This window comes from Sturnira hondurensis, unplaced genomic scaffold (assembly GCF_014824575.4).
Source record: "Sturnira hondurensis isolate 20B ecotype Veracruz unplaced genomic scaffold, ASM1482457v3 Scaffold0014584, whole genome shotgun sequence".
NCBI lineage: Eukaryota > Metazoa > Chordata > Mammalia > Chiroptera > Phyllostomidae > Sturnira > Sturnira hondurensis.
Window position 1 is genome coordinate 562,571 of NW_028087215.1, and position 17,469 is coordinate 580,039.

A 17,469-nucleotide genomic window follows, 5' to 3' on the forward strand; every position below is an offset into this window, starting at 1 on the left:
GCTTTCTTCTGTTCTTGTTATATGGTAAGAAAGGCTTGCTCCATATTGTGTCAGAGATCGTCAACAGCAGATCTAGCCTGAGGAAAATTTTCATAGATGCCTCTGGAAAGATTGGCTTGGCTTATATACCTTTCTTCATGACAGGGGAAAAAAGTCACATTTTTTCCTTATTCCATGTTGGTTGTATTTTTATCCTCTTTTTTTATTGTTGTTCAAGTATAGTTTTCTGCCTTTTCTTCCCACCCCTCCCTATCACCCCAGCCCTCCCCACCTGCCTCCCATTTCCACCAGGCCTTGTTATTGTCCATGTGTCCTTTATAATTGTTCCTGTAAACCCTTCACCCTTTTTCCCCATTATCCCCTCCCCTCTCCCCTCTGGTCACTGTCAGCCTGTTCTCAATTTCAATGTCTTTAAATGTCACATATTGACAGCTTTATCAGTCAATTAGAGGAAAGGCATTTCCAGAAAGGATAGACATACAGAAAGTAACTCTCGTCTACTACATTCCACTCTTTGGCTGTCCAGCATCTATATTCGTGCTGCTTTCAGTACATATAATTTAAAAAAATGCCCTAGTCCAAGACAATGTAATTATCCCATAGACAACTCTTCTCCCCAGTGGAAGACATGTCCAAGTCTCATCCAACTACTGCGTCTTGCTTGAAAACCAAGAGTTCTGGATAATGGGCATTTCTGTTGGTCAGGTCTGGACATAGCTCTTCATGGTACAGCATAATCAACATAATTTTACAGTGGCATATACTTAACAAGAGTAAGAGCACCCTAATTACCTATTAGATGAGGCCTTGGCCAGTTAATCTAGTGGTCTTGAGTTTGCTCTCTGGAAGGCACTCCCTTACCTCTTGCCCACACATAAAGGATACTGGAATTAGGCAATCATAGGCCTTTGTTTGCAAGGCTTCGTGTTCCTGAATTCTCCTGCAATCTTAGCAGCCTGCTGGCCACTTTGCATTTCAGTAATTCTGTAGTTTAAAAACCAAAAACAGAGACAGTATTTCAATGCTTTCCATCCCTTTGCAATGGGTTTCAAGGTTTCAGTTAAACTAAGTGTTTCTATTTTGACCTTTGTAGCTGAAATTATAATCTGAAGAGTGAGTTTGGGAGAAATACGGCTAGGTTTTATCTGTGTTCCCTTGCCCCAAATTCCATCTCAGTGAATGGCTTCTCACAGTATGACTAATTTGACAAACTTTGCCAGACAAGATATACACAGCAAGAGATGCCTGAGGTGAGCAGGATTAGGCTCTTTTTCCAGGGTTTGAATGACATTTTTTACTGTGTTTCTAACACCCTACCTTTGTTTGCACAAACTTTAGCTCAGGAGAGAGAATATGGGTTTTCCGAACCTTCAAACTGCAGGCTTTTTTGATTCTTAGACACGTGGCTTACTGAGTACATGTGGAAAGGGGGTGTCAGAAATACATTCCTTTTGCATTTAATTAGCTAGCTTGGAATGTATCTCTTGCAGGACCTCATTAATGGACATACTCCAAAATCCTGACATTTTTCTACCAAATTCCCTAAAACTTCAATCTTGATATAATTGTCTAAGACGTAAAATTCAACAGGCTGCTTGCTTGCTACAAGATAGTGAGTTTTGCCAAAATCCTAACCAGAGCTAAGAGCTTCTTATTACTGTGCATCCCACCTAGACTCACCAGTTCCACATTTCAGGGCGGCTCCTTTGTTGATACTGGTACAATCGTGTGTACTTGTCAGGAATAAAAATCCAGACCTTGCTATTTTGAGATTTCATACTCTCTTCCAATTTCACGTACTGTTTTGAATTTCACATCAATTTTGGATTCAAGTTCAGGGAATTTAAAGTTTAAGGTATTATTAGGTTCTTTTCATCTCTCTGAGATTTTATCTGGTTGCTAAAGGTAAGTTCTTCACCAGCATGGTATTGGAAGAGGGGCATCTATTGAATTTGTTGCTGAAAGGTCCATTGTTGCTACAATTTGCATGTATTGTCAAATGTGACTGTTTTCCCTTGACCCTCAACTCAGAACTTACCGATGTTAGTATACTCTCAAGAGGACCCTCTGCCCAACCCACGGATTCACACCACAGACTCTGCCATGAGTTTCCATTACCCTGTACTGCAGCAGGCCCCTGGAAAGCAACTGGGCTCTCACTGTGAACCAAATTCACATTCCTTTCCAAGAATTCTGTATTTCCTTTTCAGTCCACTGTAGTCAATACACAGTCCTTATCAATGCTGCCTGGTCCTCTCTGCTTAAACATATTTTGCTGCCATTTCTACTTGATTACAGTTGCCCATATGAGGAAAATTTCCAGGTGGGTGCTTGGCACAAGCCATAAGCTCCTGTTTTTTAACTCCAAAGTCTTCCTGGCTGTATCTATCCCTTCCTCCTTAGGGTTTCAACCCTGAGGGAAGAGCCAGGAAATATGTCCCAATTTATGGGCTCTTTTCCCCTCTACAAAACCACTGACTCTGCTTCCATTTTCTTCTAATGATTTCATTCTCAGACAGGTTCCCTCTGCATGCTGGCCAAAGCCATAGTTAAAGATTTTGCTCAATTCCAGGGTGAGGTACTTTTTCTCAAGTGTTAACCCAAATGATGAGATTGTCTCTGATTGGCTTCATTTTGTTAATTAACCTGCCCATTCCCGAACCAACCATTATAATTGAGGAATAGGGTACTTTGGCTGGCCTGATTCATGGGACCACCCTGTGGTATGGGAATTTAGGACCAGGTAATGGATGGTTGCACCTGGGGAAAGAAGGGTAGGTCTGTATTACAATAAACGCTCATCTCAATGACTAAACACGAAAGAATGCATATGATCTCTAACACAAGTATTCCTAATAGGCAGGCAGTGATCCTCCAAGTGATGATTCAGGAAACCAGAATCCTTCCACATTGGGTTTCATCATCTTCAATACCTAGCTTCCAGTACAAAGGCGTTCATCTTTCCTCAAGTTGGTAGGGAATGGGGAGACTTTGGAGGACTTCATGTGCTATTTTTATGGACTAGGGCTACAACAGCAGCACATCGCTTCTACTCACATTTGTAGTTAGTTAGAACCTAATTGGCACATGTAACTAGTTAGCTTAATTGCAAGGGAGGCTGGAAAGTGTAACCTGTGTGCTCAGAAAAACAATCTAGTGTCTTTGAGTCCACAATTACGGTCACTAAATATTTATTTTACCTCTCTTCATACACATAAAATACACCCTATCCCAATGGAGACAACCTAAAATTTTAACCAGTCACTAAGTCAGGCTTAAAGTCTAGATTTTTAGGTAACTGTAGTCTTTTCCTTTTGGTCCAGAAGCAACCTGTGAACTAAAAAGACAAGTTCTTTCTCATATCACCCCATGTCCCAGGAAAACAATGTAAGGGAAAGTGAGGGACAGGTTACAATACGTTCATGTTTAGAAAAGAGAAAAATGTGACAGTAAGGAATACGCATGCAGAGCAATAAGGAAATAATGCACAGGCATTTTGTGATCTATTTCCCTCCCTCAGTGGAAGAAGTTTTGATGAGACCTCAATCTAGTGTTTGAGAGAAACTCCCTTGTTCTCTGTCTCTGTATGGACCTGACATTGGCCTCTGAAATGTCCTTTGACCATTACTCTCCTTGACCACATCTTATGTAGATATTGGGGAGTTGTAAAGCATTTATGCCCCATTTCCTACTTAAGTTTGGAGTTTAATGATTGCCTGTTTTAACACCTGAACAGTATTTGAACCGGGTACATGATTTGATTAGTAATAAAATTCCTTCAAAAATTTATTTTAATCTATTTACTTGCAGTAACTCTCCTAAAATTCTTTCTTACATAATCGTCAATCCTGAACTACTTTTTTGCTTCCTTGTTCCCATGTCAGTTTCTCTAAATGTTACTGCAGTGAAAATAATGGTGTTGGAGGTGAAAGCCAGAGCCTTCCATCCGATCTTTGCTCTGGAACTCTATCTTAAAGAAACTGTACTCAAAGCCTTTTTGTTTCTTTTCTTACTATTCAGGGTCTAGAAGAAGTATCTCTTCTAATCTTTTCAAATATCTCTGTGCACTTTAATTTCTGCAATTATTTACAGAGCTTATCTCTATAGTAAAATCTTTCTAAATGTAAAATTCAAAATATACTATTGCTTTTATTTTTTGAACTATTTTCCTCTGGACTACTGTATCAATAGATGAGTGATATGCTTTTCAATTATTGCAGGTAACAGTTTTACCAATTACTTTGCCACTACAAGACAAGTCTCCTTCCAGGCTCTGGTATCAGTTTATTCAACATGTGCTATATCATTGCTAAGCCAATACAATGTATTTTAAGTTACTGTCTAGGCAGTACTCCACTTCTGATACCAATTTCTGGATTAGTTATGGTCATTCTAGTTCCCGTAACATGTAAATTCTCAAATCTAAATTTTATCTGCTATAGTAAGTGCAAAAAGAAGCATTTTCTGATTTGGAGGTAGCTGTCTTCCACATAGTGATTTAGCCAGTCATGCTCCTTCTCCCTCCTAGCTCTAGAATCTCTAACATGTAGTTTTCAGGTCTACCATACTCACTAGCTTCAAGCTCATAGGGAAAGGTAAAGGGAGAATGGGAGGACCCCATCAAGCCTGGAAATGAGCATATTATGTTCATTCATATCTCACTGACTAAAAGTCAACCACATGGTCACAACTAACTGCAAGGGAAATTGGGAAACTTAGTCTAGCTGTATGACCAGGGAGAAGAAATAATTCTCATGAATGGCTGGTCAAGTCTCTGCCACAAGATTCTGTAAGAAAAAAAAATGCTAGATAAAAATAATAGGAAGTCACTCCATTCTAATAGGTTTGATCTTTTCCTATTGGTTCCACCAAGATAGTTTCACTACTATATAAAAAAGTAGTAATTCACTTTCTTCTAAATAATGGGATTACTTTGAAGACTATTTTTCATAGTGTAATAGGTACAGAAGTTAGACTGCAGAGGGTTAATGAATGAAATTAAGATAACAGACATTGAACACAGAATACTCTTTAAAGCTTGACTGTGAAGGAAATACAGTGGAACTAGAAATGTGGAAGATTAAAGACAGAAAAGATAAACGGAAGAGAAAGATGATATGGAACTAGGGTACAGATGAGTAATACATCTTTCATAAGAGTTAGGAGTGTTTCATTCTTCTAATACTGGAGAAAAACAATGAAGTATCTAATTTTCTAGCATTTGGAAAAATTGAAGGAATTTGTACCTAACACCATTAATTTTCTTGTAAAGTATGAAGTATAACATATATACTTCATATAATGTGGCTGGAAGTTAAAGACTGCAAAAAGTATTCTGGTGGGAAGGAAGGCAAAGGTGCTGAAGGATATACAAAGTAGGAGGGAGAAATCTACCTGGGGTTATAGGACTTAAATCTGTAGTGGTAAAATATACAATGTAGCCTATTGTTCTGCACAGGTACTCAGCAACTACTGTAACAGACTTTTGGTACTTTGTGTGTAAATTTACTACAACACTTATTACACTGTAAAGCCTCTGGAAGTAGATACTTTGATGTCCTAAACTATGCACACAGTAGGCACATGACTAATTTTTGCTTGAATGGATTGATTCAGTCACTGCCAATTCTGCTATAGTATTCTGTAGGGTACTGGCAGCTGCCCACATTTCATTCGGTATGCCAACGCTAAAAAGAAAAAAAATGCTAAAAAAACCCAGGCATATGCAGCTAAATTTAGCAGCCTTAACATGGCAACTATGTCAGCTGAGATACACTTTTTATCTTGTGCCAGCACATCTCCTTTTAACGTGTACTTCATTTTCCTTATGCCATTGTGCTTTAATTGGATCAGAAAGAGATAATTCTGTTTAATAAGCCAGGCTATTATTTCTAAAGTCTCACACTTTCGAGGTTCTTCAGACACCAACGATAAATTCAAACCCCCTATGACAATAGTCCTTCATAGAGGTGCATAAACAACGTTGTTCGCGATGCACACTTCAGAAATAAAAGCTGAGTCAGGTGAGGGGTGGGAGAACTACACCGGGGTCTTTCAGCGAATCGCCTGTGAAGTCTGGCACAAATCCTGTTTTTTCCTCCCCTTCGGAAATTTACCGTTGTAGTGATCAGAACTTATTTACAGAAGCGTACACTCAGGTTCAGGAAGTCTATGACTCAACACTTAAACTAGGCAGAGAGCTCTTTTCCTTTTATTAGGCTATGTCTCAAGATCCACCCCCTTAACTCACGATTCGGCTGTGGGCAGAAGGCCGAGAACAAAACAATGTACAACAATGCAAAATGAGGCTCCACCTCCCAGACCCGGTGGTCCCGAGCTCCCGCTAACAAGGTGTCCGGACCGTGCTTCCGTGGGACAGGCTTCCCATCCAGCCGGAGCTACTCCTCCGCTGCCTGTCCCACGCACTGAGGAACTGCCCGCCCGCGGGAGCCGGGCACAGTCCCTGGAAATTTCACTTTCGTCCACTCGCGCGCCACTCAGGCGACGCCTGATGGCGTCACGTGTACTTCCGCTTGCAGCTGCGTTCTAGTCTAAAGCGGGGAAGGAAGAAGGGATGGCTGAAGGGTTGTGAGTGGAGGAAATAGCGAGGAAAGAGAGGAAATCAGGGCACTCGCGGGCGCTACGGCAGTAACCGCGGTCCTCCTCTGTCCCCGCAGTTCTCTCCTCGGAAGTCGCCCTAGGCACACTTTCCTCGCTTCTTTGTAGTCTCCCTCTGTTGAGTCTCTCGACACCCGGGTCTTCCTGTACGTCTCCCCCCCTCCCCCCCCGCCTTACTCCCTTACGCTCCCCCCTTCCTCCCTCCCATCGCCAGGCTCCCCGCCCTTAGTATCGCGAGACGAGGTGAGAGCTGGCGGAGCGGCGGCGGCGGCGGCGGCAGTAGAGGTGACCGAGACGGTGGCGGCGGAGGCGGCACCGAGCGCTGTGTCGGCCCCGGTGCGGCAGAAGTCGCGGTAGAGGTAGCCCCCTACGCCCCTCCCCCGTCCGCGCCCTCCCTCTTTCCCTGGGGATGGAGAAGGCGACGGTTCCGGTGGCGGCGGCGGCGGCGGCGGCGGCGTCGGCGACTGAGCGAGAAGGGAGCCCCCCGGCGGCGGCGGTGGCGGCGGCGGGCCCCCCCGCGGCGGCGGCGGCGGCGGCGGCGGCGGCAGTGGAGGTCGGCAGCGGTGTTGGCGGCGGCAGCGGGGCTCGCTCGGCCTCGTCTCCTCGTGGGATGGTGCGAGTCTGCGACCTGCTCCTGAAGAAGAAGCCGCCGCCGCCGCAGCAGCAGCAGCAACACCACAAGGCCAAGCGAAACCGGACTTGCAGACCCCCTAGCAGCAGCGAAAGCAGCAGCGACAGCGACAACAGCGGCGGCGGTGGAGGCGGCGGCGGCGGTGGAGGCGGCGGCGGCACCAGCAGCAACAACAGCGAGGAAGAGGAGGACGACGACGACGAGGAAGAGGAGGTTTCTGAGGCAAGGGCCTGCTTTAAAGGAAGGAGGGAGGAAGGGGCTGTAAAGGGTAGGGGCCGAAGGTGGGAGGCCACTTGCGGTGGGACCGATTTCCGTGGGCAGATTTGCCTTAGGGGCCAGGCGTCCACTGCCCTCTTTCTTCCCCCGGCCTAATTCGTGAGGTGTGGGGCTGTGGGGGAGGGTAGCTGACACGTGGGGGTGGGAGGGCCACAGAGTCCACAGAGTTGGTGAGCAGTACGTTCCTGGGGATGGAGGGAACTGGTTAGATTCCCTCCTTGCAACTCCAGGTGGGCTCGGCCCGGGGCCGGTGGGGTCTTATTTCTGGGGTGGGGTCGGGACCACAGTGGTAGGGGTAAGGTAATGATGGGTAGATGAGTCTCTTGGGGTACGACTGCAAGTTGGTAAATTTCTCGCAAATACGAGGTTCGAGGAGCAATTTTTGAGGGAGGTAAGGTTGTAATGGATTTAGAGCTAAGTGTATATGTGAGAGACACGTGAGAAGCTGTACTTTTCCATACTCTTCTGCTGCAGGTTTTTTTCATAATGTGGCTGCCGAAGGAACCTTCACTTCCTCCATCTTTCAAGGGTTTTGCGTGAGCTGATCTTATATCCATATACATTTGTATAAAATGCAGTAGATGAGGAATACATTTGATCCTTGCGCGTACACTCACATGTATCTTGAAATGCTTCCTCAGCGAGGAGGAATTGTTAGGTGCTGTTGTTTTCCAGATGATACGGGGCAGCTAATGCGTCTGGTGTGGAGCCAGCTTTGGTAGTGGTGAGTTGGACCGGGAAGGCCTCTTGGTTTGTCCTAGTGCTCTGGTTTCATAACTGTTTATAATTTTTCCTGGGTCCACAGACAGGCGGCGTTGCAGGACCTCTTTCTTCCCAGAAGGCCATATTACCCCGCAGCTCAGTGAAACATACCTTGCTGACAACCAGCTAAGGGTTAGGCTTACTTGTTACCAGCTTTTTGGGTGACTCTCTTGTCCACCCTGAAATGGAAGCTAGAAAATTTTGTTGTGGATAAAGAAGTTGTAACTTAAGGCCGCTGAAGGAAAACAGCTTTAAAGGCTGATTATGCATTTAGTTCTGAGAGAACAACTGAATTTTCTGGAAGTACCACTTGCCATTTATTCTCTTCCACAAACACAGAGCATAACTTGGTGCAAGGCTGGTTTCTTTAAAATTGCATTATTGGATCTTGGGTTCTTTTCAAATAGAGAAGTATCTTTTAAAGAGTTTGAGATGGGCCTGTGAGTAGAACCCCTGATTCTTTTTTACCTTGGACTATATGATGTTATATAAGTAGAGATGTAACCGTTCAAGTTTATATACCAAGGAGATGGACACTCCCTGCTATTTCACTAACCTATTGAATTCTGTGGGTAAGCTTGTGTTGATAGATTTTGTATTGCCCTAGTTGGATGTTTCGGAAGGTAGGCTCAGGCTGCACTTGAAACATTGAAGACAGGCATGTGATGGGATCCTGTTCCCAATAAACTCTATAGGTAGGATTATTCAGTTCATGTGAATTGCATCAATTCTTCACAGAGATAAGAAACATTGTACAGAAATCTAGTCCAACCCTTTTATTTTAAAGATCAAGAAAACAAGGCCTAGAGGAAACTTTGTGGTGGGTAGTAGCAAAAATAGAAATCAAAATTTTCTAATGGTTCACATCAGTACACTTTTTATGACAGTTTATTTCCTTGTATTCCCTTCCTGACCTCTTTCAAAAAATAGGCAGCAAATTGCATGCCTGTTTTTGTGGTAACACAATCATGCAGCTATGGGCAAAATACCAATATTAAGATTTTAGGTTCTCCAACAAAATGTCAAGCTCTGGTTTAGAACTCATGCCAAGTTGAGTGCATTACTTACTGGAATATTATGCTGTAAACTTCACATACCTAGGTATTTTTGTTCATTAGATTGGCCTGATAAGCAGAACTTTGTTACTTCTTAAATCATGTAGAATAGTCTTAAGTTTAGTAAGTGTGTTCATTTTGTGTTGGTTTTCCCCGAAAAGCAGGAAAGGTATATGTTGACTTTGATCAAGTAGGTTTTGTTGTTTTAAATTTATTTTGTCTTCTGCACAGTGGTGTAAACAGCTTTGTCATTTGTTTTGACGATGAGTTGAAAGAAGTAAGAAAGTACAGCCATTTGAAATAAATCTGTATGGGTACATGATAAGGGATGAACAAACAGAAAGGAGCACAGTATGCCTACAACTGCTTCCATCCTTGACCAAAATAAATAAATAAGCCTCAGAGTCGCTGTATATTATAAATCGATCATTTCTGCAATATTTTTCACTTCATTACCATTTTATTGCCATGTCAGCAGAAGTTGAAATTTCTAGTGTTAGGCAATCATGTGGTTAATACTCATATTTAAGTCCTTTTTGTAATTCATTATGTTATTGGCTGTGCAATGAAAAATGTGGATAACATGATCCTTGAGATTATCCTACCATTAAAAATCACAAGGTTAAAGAAGAATATGAAAGGTTATTGTTTTGGGGTATTTAACCTGAAGAGATGGAGAATAATTTAATAACAATATATATGTTTGTTATGAAAAAGTGCTAGCTGGATATTCACTGTATCTGCTGAAAGAGGAAAAGTTGGAAAGAAAGGAGATACAATTTAAACAAGAGCTTTATTTGAATGTTGAAGAACAAGAATCTTAACTCTTATTAAATGTTAGAATAGGTTAATAAGGTTGGATTTTCTGTTCAGTATTTCGGAATAGAGTAATCATGTTTTAGAATATGTGTAACTTTGAATATACCAGGGAACAAAAATATAAGACCAAGACTTCTCCTTTCATCTGACACGAAACTTTAGATCAGAAATGGAAAAAGGTATAATTATCTTGTCTTTCCAGTGGATGGCTGACCAATATGGAAAACAGAAATGTATATGCTAACAGCTTTTATGTCCTAAAAGCTTTTATGTTAGCATATACATTTCTGTTTTCCATATTGCTGTGATGTACTTCTTTTCAAATTAGTGGACTAAATCAAATTACTAACTCAAGTATTGGGAAGAAAAACATGTTGAAATTGGAAGTTCATACTTCATTTCAGAAATAACATTGTGTTCTACTGAATGTGTTTTTAAATGTAATTAAACTGCATCAGCATTTGCTAAAGCAGAAATCAAAGGGGAAGAACTTGCTGTTTAAAAGTAGGATTTGTGTACAAAAGTAACATTTTTGTGTGCATAAAATGGAAATGTAGCAAAAGTTAATCAGAATCTCATATTTGTATAGATAACTTAAGGCTTTAAATTTAAGGGACACACCTAGTAAAGAAATTTTAGACAAAGGAAGCCAGTAAATAAATTAGTACTGACTTAGTTTCTAAAGAATTTGGGAGAATCAGTTTCTTGACATGAAAGAGGTAGGGTTGAAAATCAGAGAGAAATCTATTTCAGAAGTAGATTGTGTTTCCTCACGTTCATTTCCAAATCTTTTTTGTTTGTTTTTTTTTTAATGGAAAAATGCCATCCAAGCTCCTCTATTGTAATGGTAGAATCCCAAATAGCCCAAAGAAGCTTACTTGTTTCCCATTTTCATCTCTTAATTGATAAGCAGTATTTGTAAATCAGACATTAGGTTCTTTGAAGCAATAATTGTGTCATAATTATCTTGTTTCCTATTCTGCATAGTACATGATGAAAAACATTTTCCATGAACTTGTTTGGGAAACCAAGAGAAGTAATAGTGTTTCTTCTTTCTTGGATCCAGGGCTGCTGGATAGTTGAAGTTTGAATTTCAGTATCTTTCAATTACTTAATTTCTTCTCTTAGTGATGGTGATCCTCCATGTGTATTTGGGGGAAAGGCATTTAAGCTAATAGACATTGAACACTGAAGGTCTGAAAATACCTTAAGCCACCTAGATGAGGATACATTTAAAAAACAATAAAAATTGTTACTTACTCAGTGCCTATCATGTGTCAAGTCTAACATAATGGTTAAGAGCATGGGTTGGAACTTGTAGTCAGATCCTTGATCCATCACCTTGATCTTGGGCAAGTTACTTAACTTCTCTCCCCCTCAGTTTTCTTGTATGTAAATGGTGATAATAATAGATCCTACCTAATATAGCTTTGCTGTGAGATTTAAATAAGTTGATACAGTTTTCATGTATTCTCATTTTATTTTCACCATAACCCTATATGAAATAGATGTCATTGTATTTGTTTCATTCAGTAAATGTTTCAGTTTTGTACTCTATGCCAGGCATTTTGCTCTACTGGGTAGGCAGTAGTGAGCAAATCTGTCTTAAGACACATTGGTTTGAAATGTGCAGTGACGAAATGTAGATTTGAGCTGTGAGAAATTGAATGGTTAAATGTATATCGGAATATTTCAGAAACATACAGATGTTGGAAGGAGATATTTTAAAGGCAAAGATACTAGTTTAGAAGGGTTTCAGGTAACTTCATTAGTGTTACATAGCTAACACATGGCAGAGTGGGGCTTAACCTGTGTCGTTTTGGTTCAAACCTGCTCATTCATGCATTCATTCATATACTCATTCACATGCTCTGTTATGTGAATGAGTTTTATGATGTTGAATGTAAAGGAACATCTTTGATGTTGGCATTTCAGATAATGTTAAGATACATTAGGTAATGTAGAATAATACACTTTTTGGCAATGGGGTCACCATTGAAGACAGGTTGACTATCCTGAGTTTTTCTTTCTTCTTCTGAAAAATATTTAAAGAAAGAAATACAGAAAAGTACAGATCGATATATCTATATACCACAATCTGGACTTAACAGTTGTTAACAAAATGAAATTTTGTAATGAAAACTGCCCTCTCTGGAGGAAGCCTGTTGCTTCTCCCACCCTCTCAAGATTTTTACTTTTAAGGTTATCTTCCTTTTTTGAGCTAAAAAAAATTCCTTTTTAAATAGGAGTTACTAACTTGAGGTCTTGATAGGCTCTTGAAGGTGCTTATATATATTTTTTTCTTTCTTCCCTACCTCCACAGTATGTGTGCAAAAGAAGTCTGTGACTGCCTACTCCCTCCCACCATGTTATTTTGAAACTTTCTCACTGCAGTGGTAGTGGGGAATGTGGCAGGCATTTGTGTGGATAGTTTGTAGTTGGGAAACTGTGGTAACAAAGAAGGCCTATTTGTGTTGTGAAGTAGATGAGTCCAAGATTTAGCTGTCCTTTTTGGTAAACTAGCCCTATACTTGCTCTCTCTTCTCTTAAATTCTCATATGTTGTCTTTTAATTGATGAAGCAGTTTTCATCTAGTCTGCTGTGGGCTTTTAGATCTGAAGACAAACTGTCTCACATCTTTTTGTCTCCTATTGCACTGGGCTTACATGTATTCTTTAAGTCTTAGCATCTTACTCCTGTTAGATTTTCATAAAGTCAGATCTCTGGAGTAAAAGTAGTTCATAAGTATTACTTCTTTAGCCAGTTTTCTGGAAATATTTGGAACCTCAAATCTTAAAGTATCCAAATTTGGTTGCAGCTGTTTATGGTGGACCTCTGTCAGATGTTTTAATTGTACTCCACTCAGTTTAATACAGTCATTGTTAAACTTCATCAACCTAATCAGGGTATTGTGAAAATTTTCACTGTTGAATAATCATCAAAGCAGCACATTGTGACTCCCAGAAATCCACTAGATTATTCATTACATGCTTCTGTTGGCATCCAGTTAGTTAACTAGGAAGTTGGGGGGGGGGGGGAGTGCAGGAATGTCCTTGAGGTGGTATATTTGCATTTCTAACTGTATTCTAGTCTACATTTTTATAAAGATAATTTACTGGGTTAGGGAATGTGCATATAGTGAGTTTTTTATGTTTTTCCATATTTGACCATATATGAAAAGGAATTTTTGCTTCATAATTGTAGTGCCTGCTAATACCACTTAGGTTTTTGTTAGGGCCAGTAGGGGGCACCAGTGTTCTTGGTAAACTATGCCAAACCTGATTGCTTTAAATTTTCTGCTTCCGGAAAAGCAAGTATATTAAGGGATTGGAGGTAATGGGTCAATATGAATGAATACACTTATAGTCCCTTGAACCTTTCCTGTCTGGTAGAGTTATGCTTATCCATTTGCTGTCCAGAAGCAAATTACCCTTCCTGACTTACAATGCTTGTTAACTTTTCTTTTTTTTTGGTCTTTAGAAACTGTCTTATCCTGTCATGAGGGGAAGTGGAACTGTGAAGCAGTATAGTTATCATTTACCCTGATTTGTAATTTGGTATTTTAGTTATTGAAAGCAGGATGTTGAATTTTATTTTCACCAAGAATGCTATGAAACTTAAAATTAACATAGGCCAAATTATTGAAAGGAAAACTGAGGTTGCTTTCTGTCATCCTACATAACTCATGTTAGACAGTGATGCTTTGAAGTTTACTTTTGGATGAGACTAGAGACAAAAGAGGGTCAGGTAGAAAAAAGTGTAAAAATCACAATACTTCACAATACTTTGGAGCCAGTGTTATTTAGTTTCTTTATAAAACAAGTTTGATATATGATGTAGTCTCTCTCCGAGGGTGCAGGTAGATCATATTGAACTGTAGGGATGGGAGTGAATAAGAATGTTGGGAATAGGCTGAAAATGTTAAATAGGTTTATTGAGTCAGGGGTAAAACATGTTCTTTTTTCGGTAAATGGTCTGACACAAAGTTCAGTATTATAATGAATGAGATTAAATAAGGCATTGTGGATAACCAAAATCCTAATTCTTATTTAAATAACACAGCTATACAAAATAGGTTTTGTACGTGTGTGTGTGTGTGTGTGTATGTGTGTATATTTCTGCCTCCTGTACCATGAAAATGTCACTAAAACTAAGGAGGTTCTAGAGAGAGGTAGTTTAGAAATGATTGGAGGGTTAGGGATGGAAACCATGAACAAGGAGGACTGGAGATTATACTTAATCATATTCTCGTTGCTTGGTAATTAATGATCAAACTAACCAGTTACCCAAACTGAATCAGAACATGGAGAAAAATGTGAGGTGTATTAAATAGTGATATTTTAGTTTTGAAAATAAGTGAAGTTCTCATTTCTCACTCTTAAAATTATTTGAAAGTACAGAGTAGACATGAATTTATGAAACTAGTCTATAGCTCTGCATCTCCAGTAGGGCATGTCCCTTTCCTAGGTTGTCATTTGGTCCTATTTAATCTTTTATTTTTTTGTCCTCCTCCCCTGCCCCCCCCCCACGAAAATAACCCCCAGAAAAGTTAAAAAAAATTAAATAAAAGTAATTTTAAAATCTTATTCTGGAATTATTTCTTGATCTGAGTTTTTCCTCATAGATTGTCTTTTTTTTTTAAGATTTTATTTATTTATCTCTAGAGGGGAAGGGAAGGAGAGAGGGAGAGAAACATCAATGTATGGTTGCCTTTCGTGCGTCCCCTGCTGGGAGTTGGCCTGCAGGGAACTGGCCTGCAACCCAGGTATGTGCCCTGACTGAGAATCGAACCGCGATCGTCTGAGTCGCAGGCCCATGCTGAATCCACTGAGCTACACCAGCCAGGGCAGATTGTCTTTTAATTAAAGGACCTTTGATTAGAAACTCTTCAGATATTTGGGAAAATTAGTTTTACCAGTTTTGAATTTGGAATAAGTAACATGGAGTTCAATTTCCCTTTTTCTCTTTCCTATCACCCTAAATATGAGGCCTGAGAAGGAAAGGAAGTGTTCCTGCTTGTGTTACACCAGTTCAGTCTTTGACACCGTTATTACCTCTCCTCTATGCCAGGTTTTCCTCTTATTACAAGTTAATAACAAGAATAGTTCTGGTGTAGAGCCTCTGACTATATAGCTTTTACTAGTGAGAGATGCAATATAAGAGTTAATTCTTCACTTGACAAAACATAAATATTTCCTATCTGTGGCTCTTCAAGTATATAATAATCTCAGTCATTGCCCTCTCAGTGGATTTGAAACAGTTTGCTACATTTAAAATCGTAGCTTTATGTGTTGAATTCAGTGATTTTATACGTACTGTAGTTAGTAAAACTTTAAAACTTATATACATAAAAACAGCACAGTGATGGAATTCTGTTTTTTTTATGATTTTTAGAAGATGTATCGCTATTAGTATATTTTTCTAACTAACTATTTAAGAAGCATTGAGACCCAGTATAATTACTTATGGATTATGAGGGATTTGAAGAAACTGAGACAGTATTCCTAGCTTTATAAAATTTAAATCTTGTTAAGATAAAATGATAATAATTTAAAACTATGAAGATGATTTTAATCCTGTGTAAGGCCTTTACTTGGGAGTTTGTTTTCAATGTAACTGTGTGCGTTTAGGATTGGTCTCATTGTAGGGATTGTTTTGTTGTTTTTGAATACTACTAGGGTATACTTTGTATCTTTTAAGAGTATCTTTTGAAATACTCAGTAATTTTTTTTGTAAGATGAGGTCGGTATGTGATATATTGTAGAGCATCCTTAATAATAAATCACACCAAAGAATTATCCTAATTTTTACCCTGGAAATTTTGTTGTAAGAGAAGAGGTAGGTGTATTAGTAAACTTCTCATTGCTGCAGGTGGATATGTGGTGAAATATGAGAAATTGAGTTACTGGACAGTGGTTAGGGTGCAATGTTAAATAGCTTTTAAATTTGATTTTAAATAAAATGTTCCTATTAATATTATTATTAAATATTCATATGCATAGAAACATACAACTTAAGAAAATTTGACAAAATCAAATATATCTAAGAAGAATATAAAAATTACCTAGTAATCTTAAAAAAAGTTTTTTTAAAAGCTTTTATTCATTTATCTTTAGAGGGGAAGGGAAGGAAAGAGAGAAATATCAACATATAGTTGCCTCTCATGTGTCCCCTGCTGGGAACTGGCCTGCAACCCAGGCATGTGCCCTGACTGGGAATCAAACCGCAATCCTCTGGTTCTCAGGCCCGTGCTCAATCCGCTGAGATACACTAGCCAGGGCAAAATTACCTAATAATCTTACTCTCCAGAATTAATCATTATTATTTTAAACTGTCTTTTCTTTTTCCTTGGTGTATTTAATCAGACTATAAATTTTGTCCACTAAAAGTTTCATTGATGAGCATTCTTAAAATAGTTGAAGAGATGAGTTTTCAGATAATGGTTATACATTTATTTAACTTTAAAAATTAATGAGTGCTTTCATAACTTCTAAAAAAGAGAATCTTCTAATACATTAAGGTTTTATCCCACTCTTTGTTAGGATAAATGCTGCTAACAGATTGGTGTATACCAGATGTTCTGCTTGCTTCCTTGGCGAAACACATGTGTGTGTCTGAGAGTATGTTAGGATTTGCCTCATTGTTCTCATTTATTAATGAATGTTCCACAGTATGAATGTGCATAATATAGTTTTATCTTTTATGTTGGTTGACATTTAGGTTTTCTGAATACACTGCTATTGCACATACAGTGCTGAAATGAACATTCTTGTACAGTATTTTTAAGTAAAAAATATCTCTTTGAGATGGATTCCTGGAAATGGAATTGCTGAATCAGAGGGTTTTGCACATGTTAAAATTTGATGAACACTCCCAAGTTTTACTTCCATCAGCAGTGTATAAGAATGCTGCTGGCCATGGTCAGTCTTCTTAGTTTATAAAATCTTTTAAAGATGGTATTTTATTTGTTTTCATTTTACTGATTGCTGTTGATGATGAGTACATTTTCGTGTTTATTTTTTCTATTGGATTTCTTTTGAAAACTTACTGTTTTATCCTTTACCAGTTCTATAAGACTTGTTGTTTTCTTACTGACTTGTTGGTGCTATTTATATTTATGGGTATTAATTCTTCACAGTGTTGTTACATATATTCTCTGTTTACAGTATTTTCAGGATGTAGAAAAATGTTTATTTTTGTATAGTAAAATGAATTTTCTTTGATGAGTTCTGGAGACCTCAACCCTGTATTTTTTAAAAGCTTTTAGAAATATTTTCCAAAGATACCTTGAATTCTTTTTGAGTATAG

At 39.1% G+C, this 17,469-nt stretch overlaps 1 protein-coding gene across 4 annotated transcripts in view; it reads left to right on the forward strand.

Moving 5' to 3' along the window:
* The first annotated feature begins 6,551 nt into the window (after positions 1–6,551).
* The window catches only part of ANKRD17 (ankyrin repeat domain 17), a 156,349-nt gene continuing 145,431 nt past the window's right edge, over positions 6,552–17,469 (forward strand). For 2 of the 4 annotated variants that reach the window (XM_037063434.1, XM_037063435.1), the window contains exon 1: positions 6,552–7,471. In XM_037063434.1, the coding sequence (XP_036919329.1) occupies positions 7,028–7,471 (444 nt within the window). In that variant the 5' untranslated portion in view covers positions 6,552–7,027. The remainder of the gene's footprint in view (positions 7,472–17,469) is intronic. The other 2 variants (XM_037063437.1, XM_037063438.1) reach the window with 1 other exon arrangement.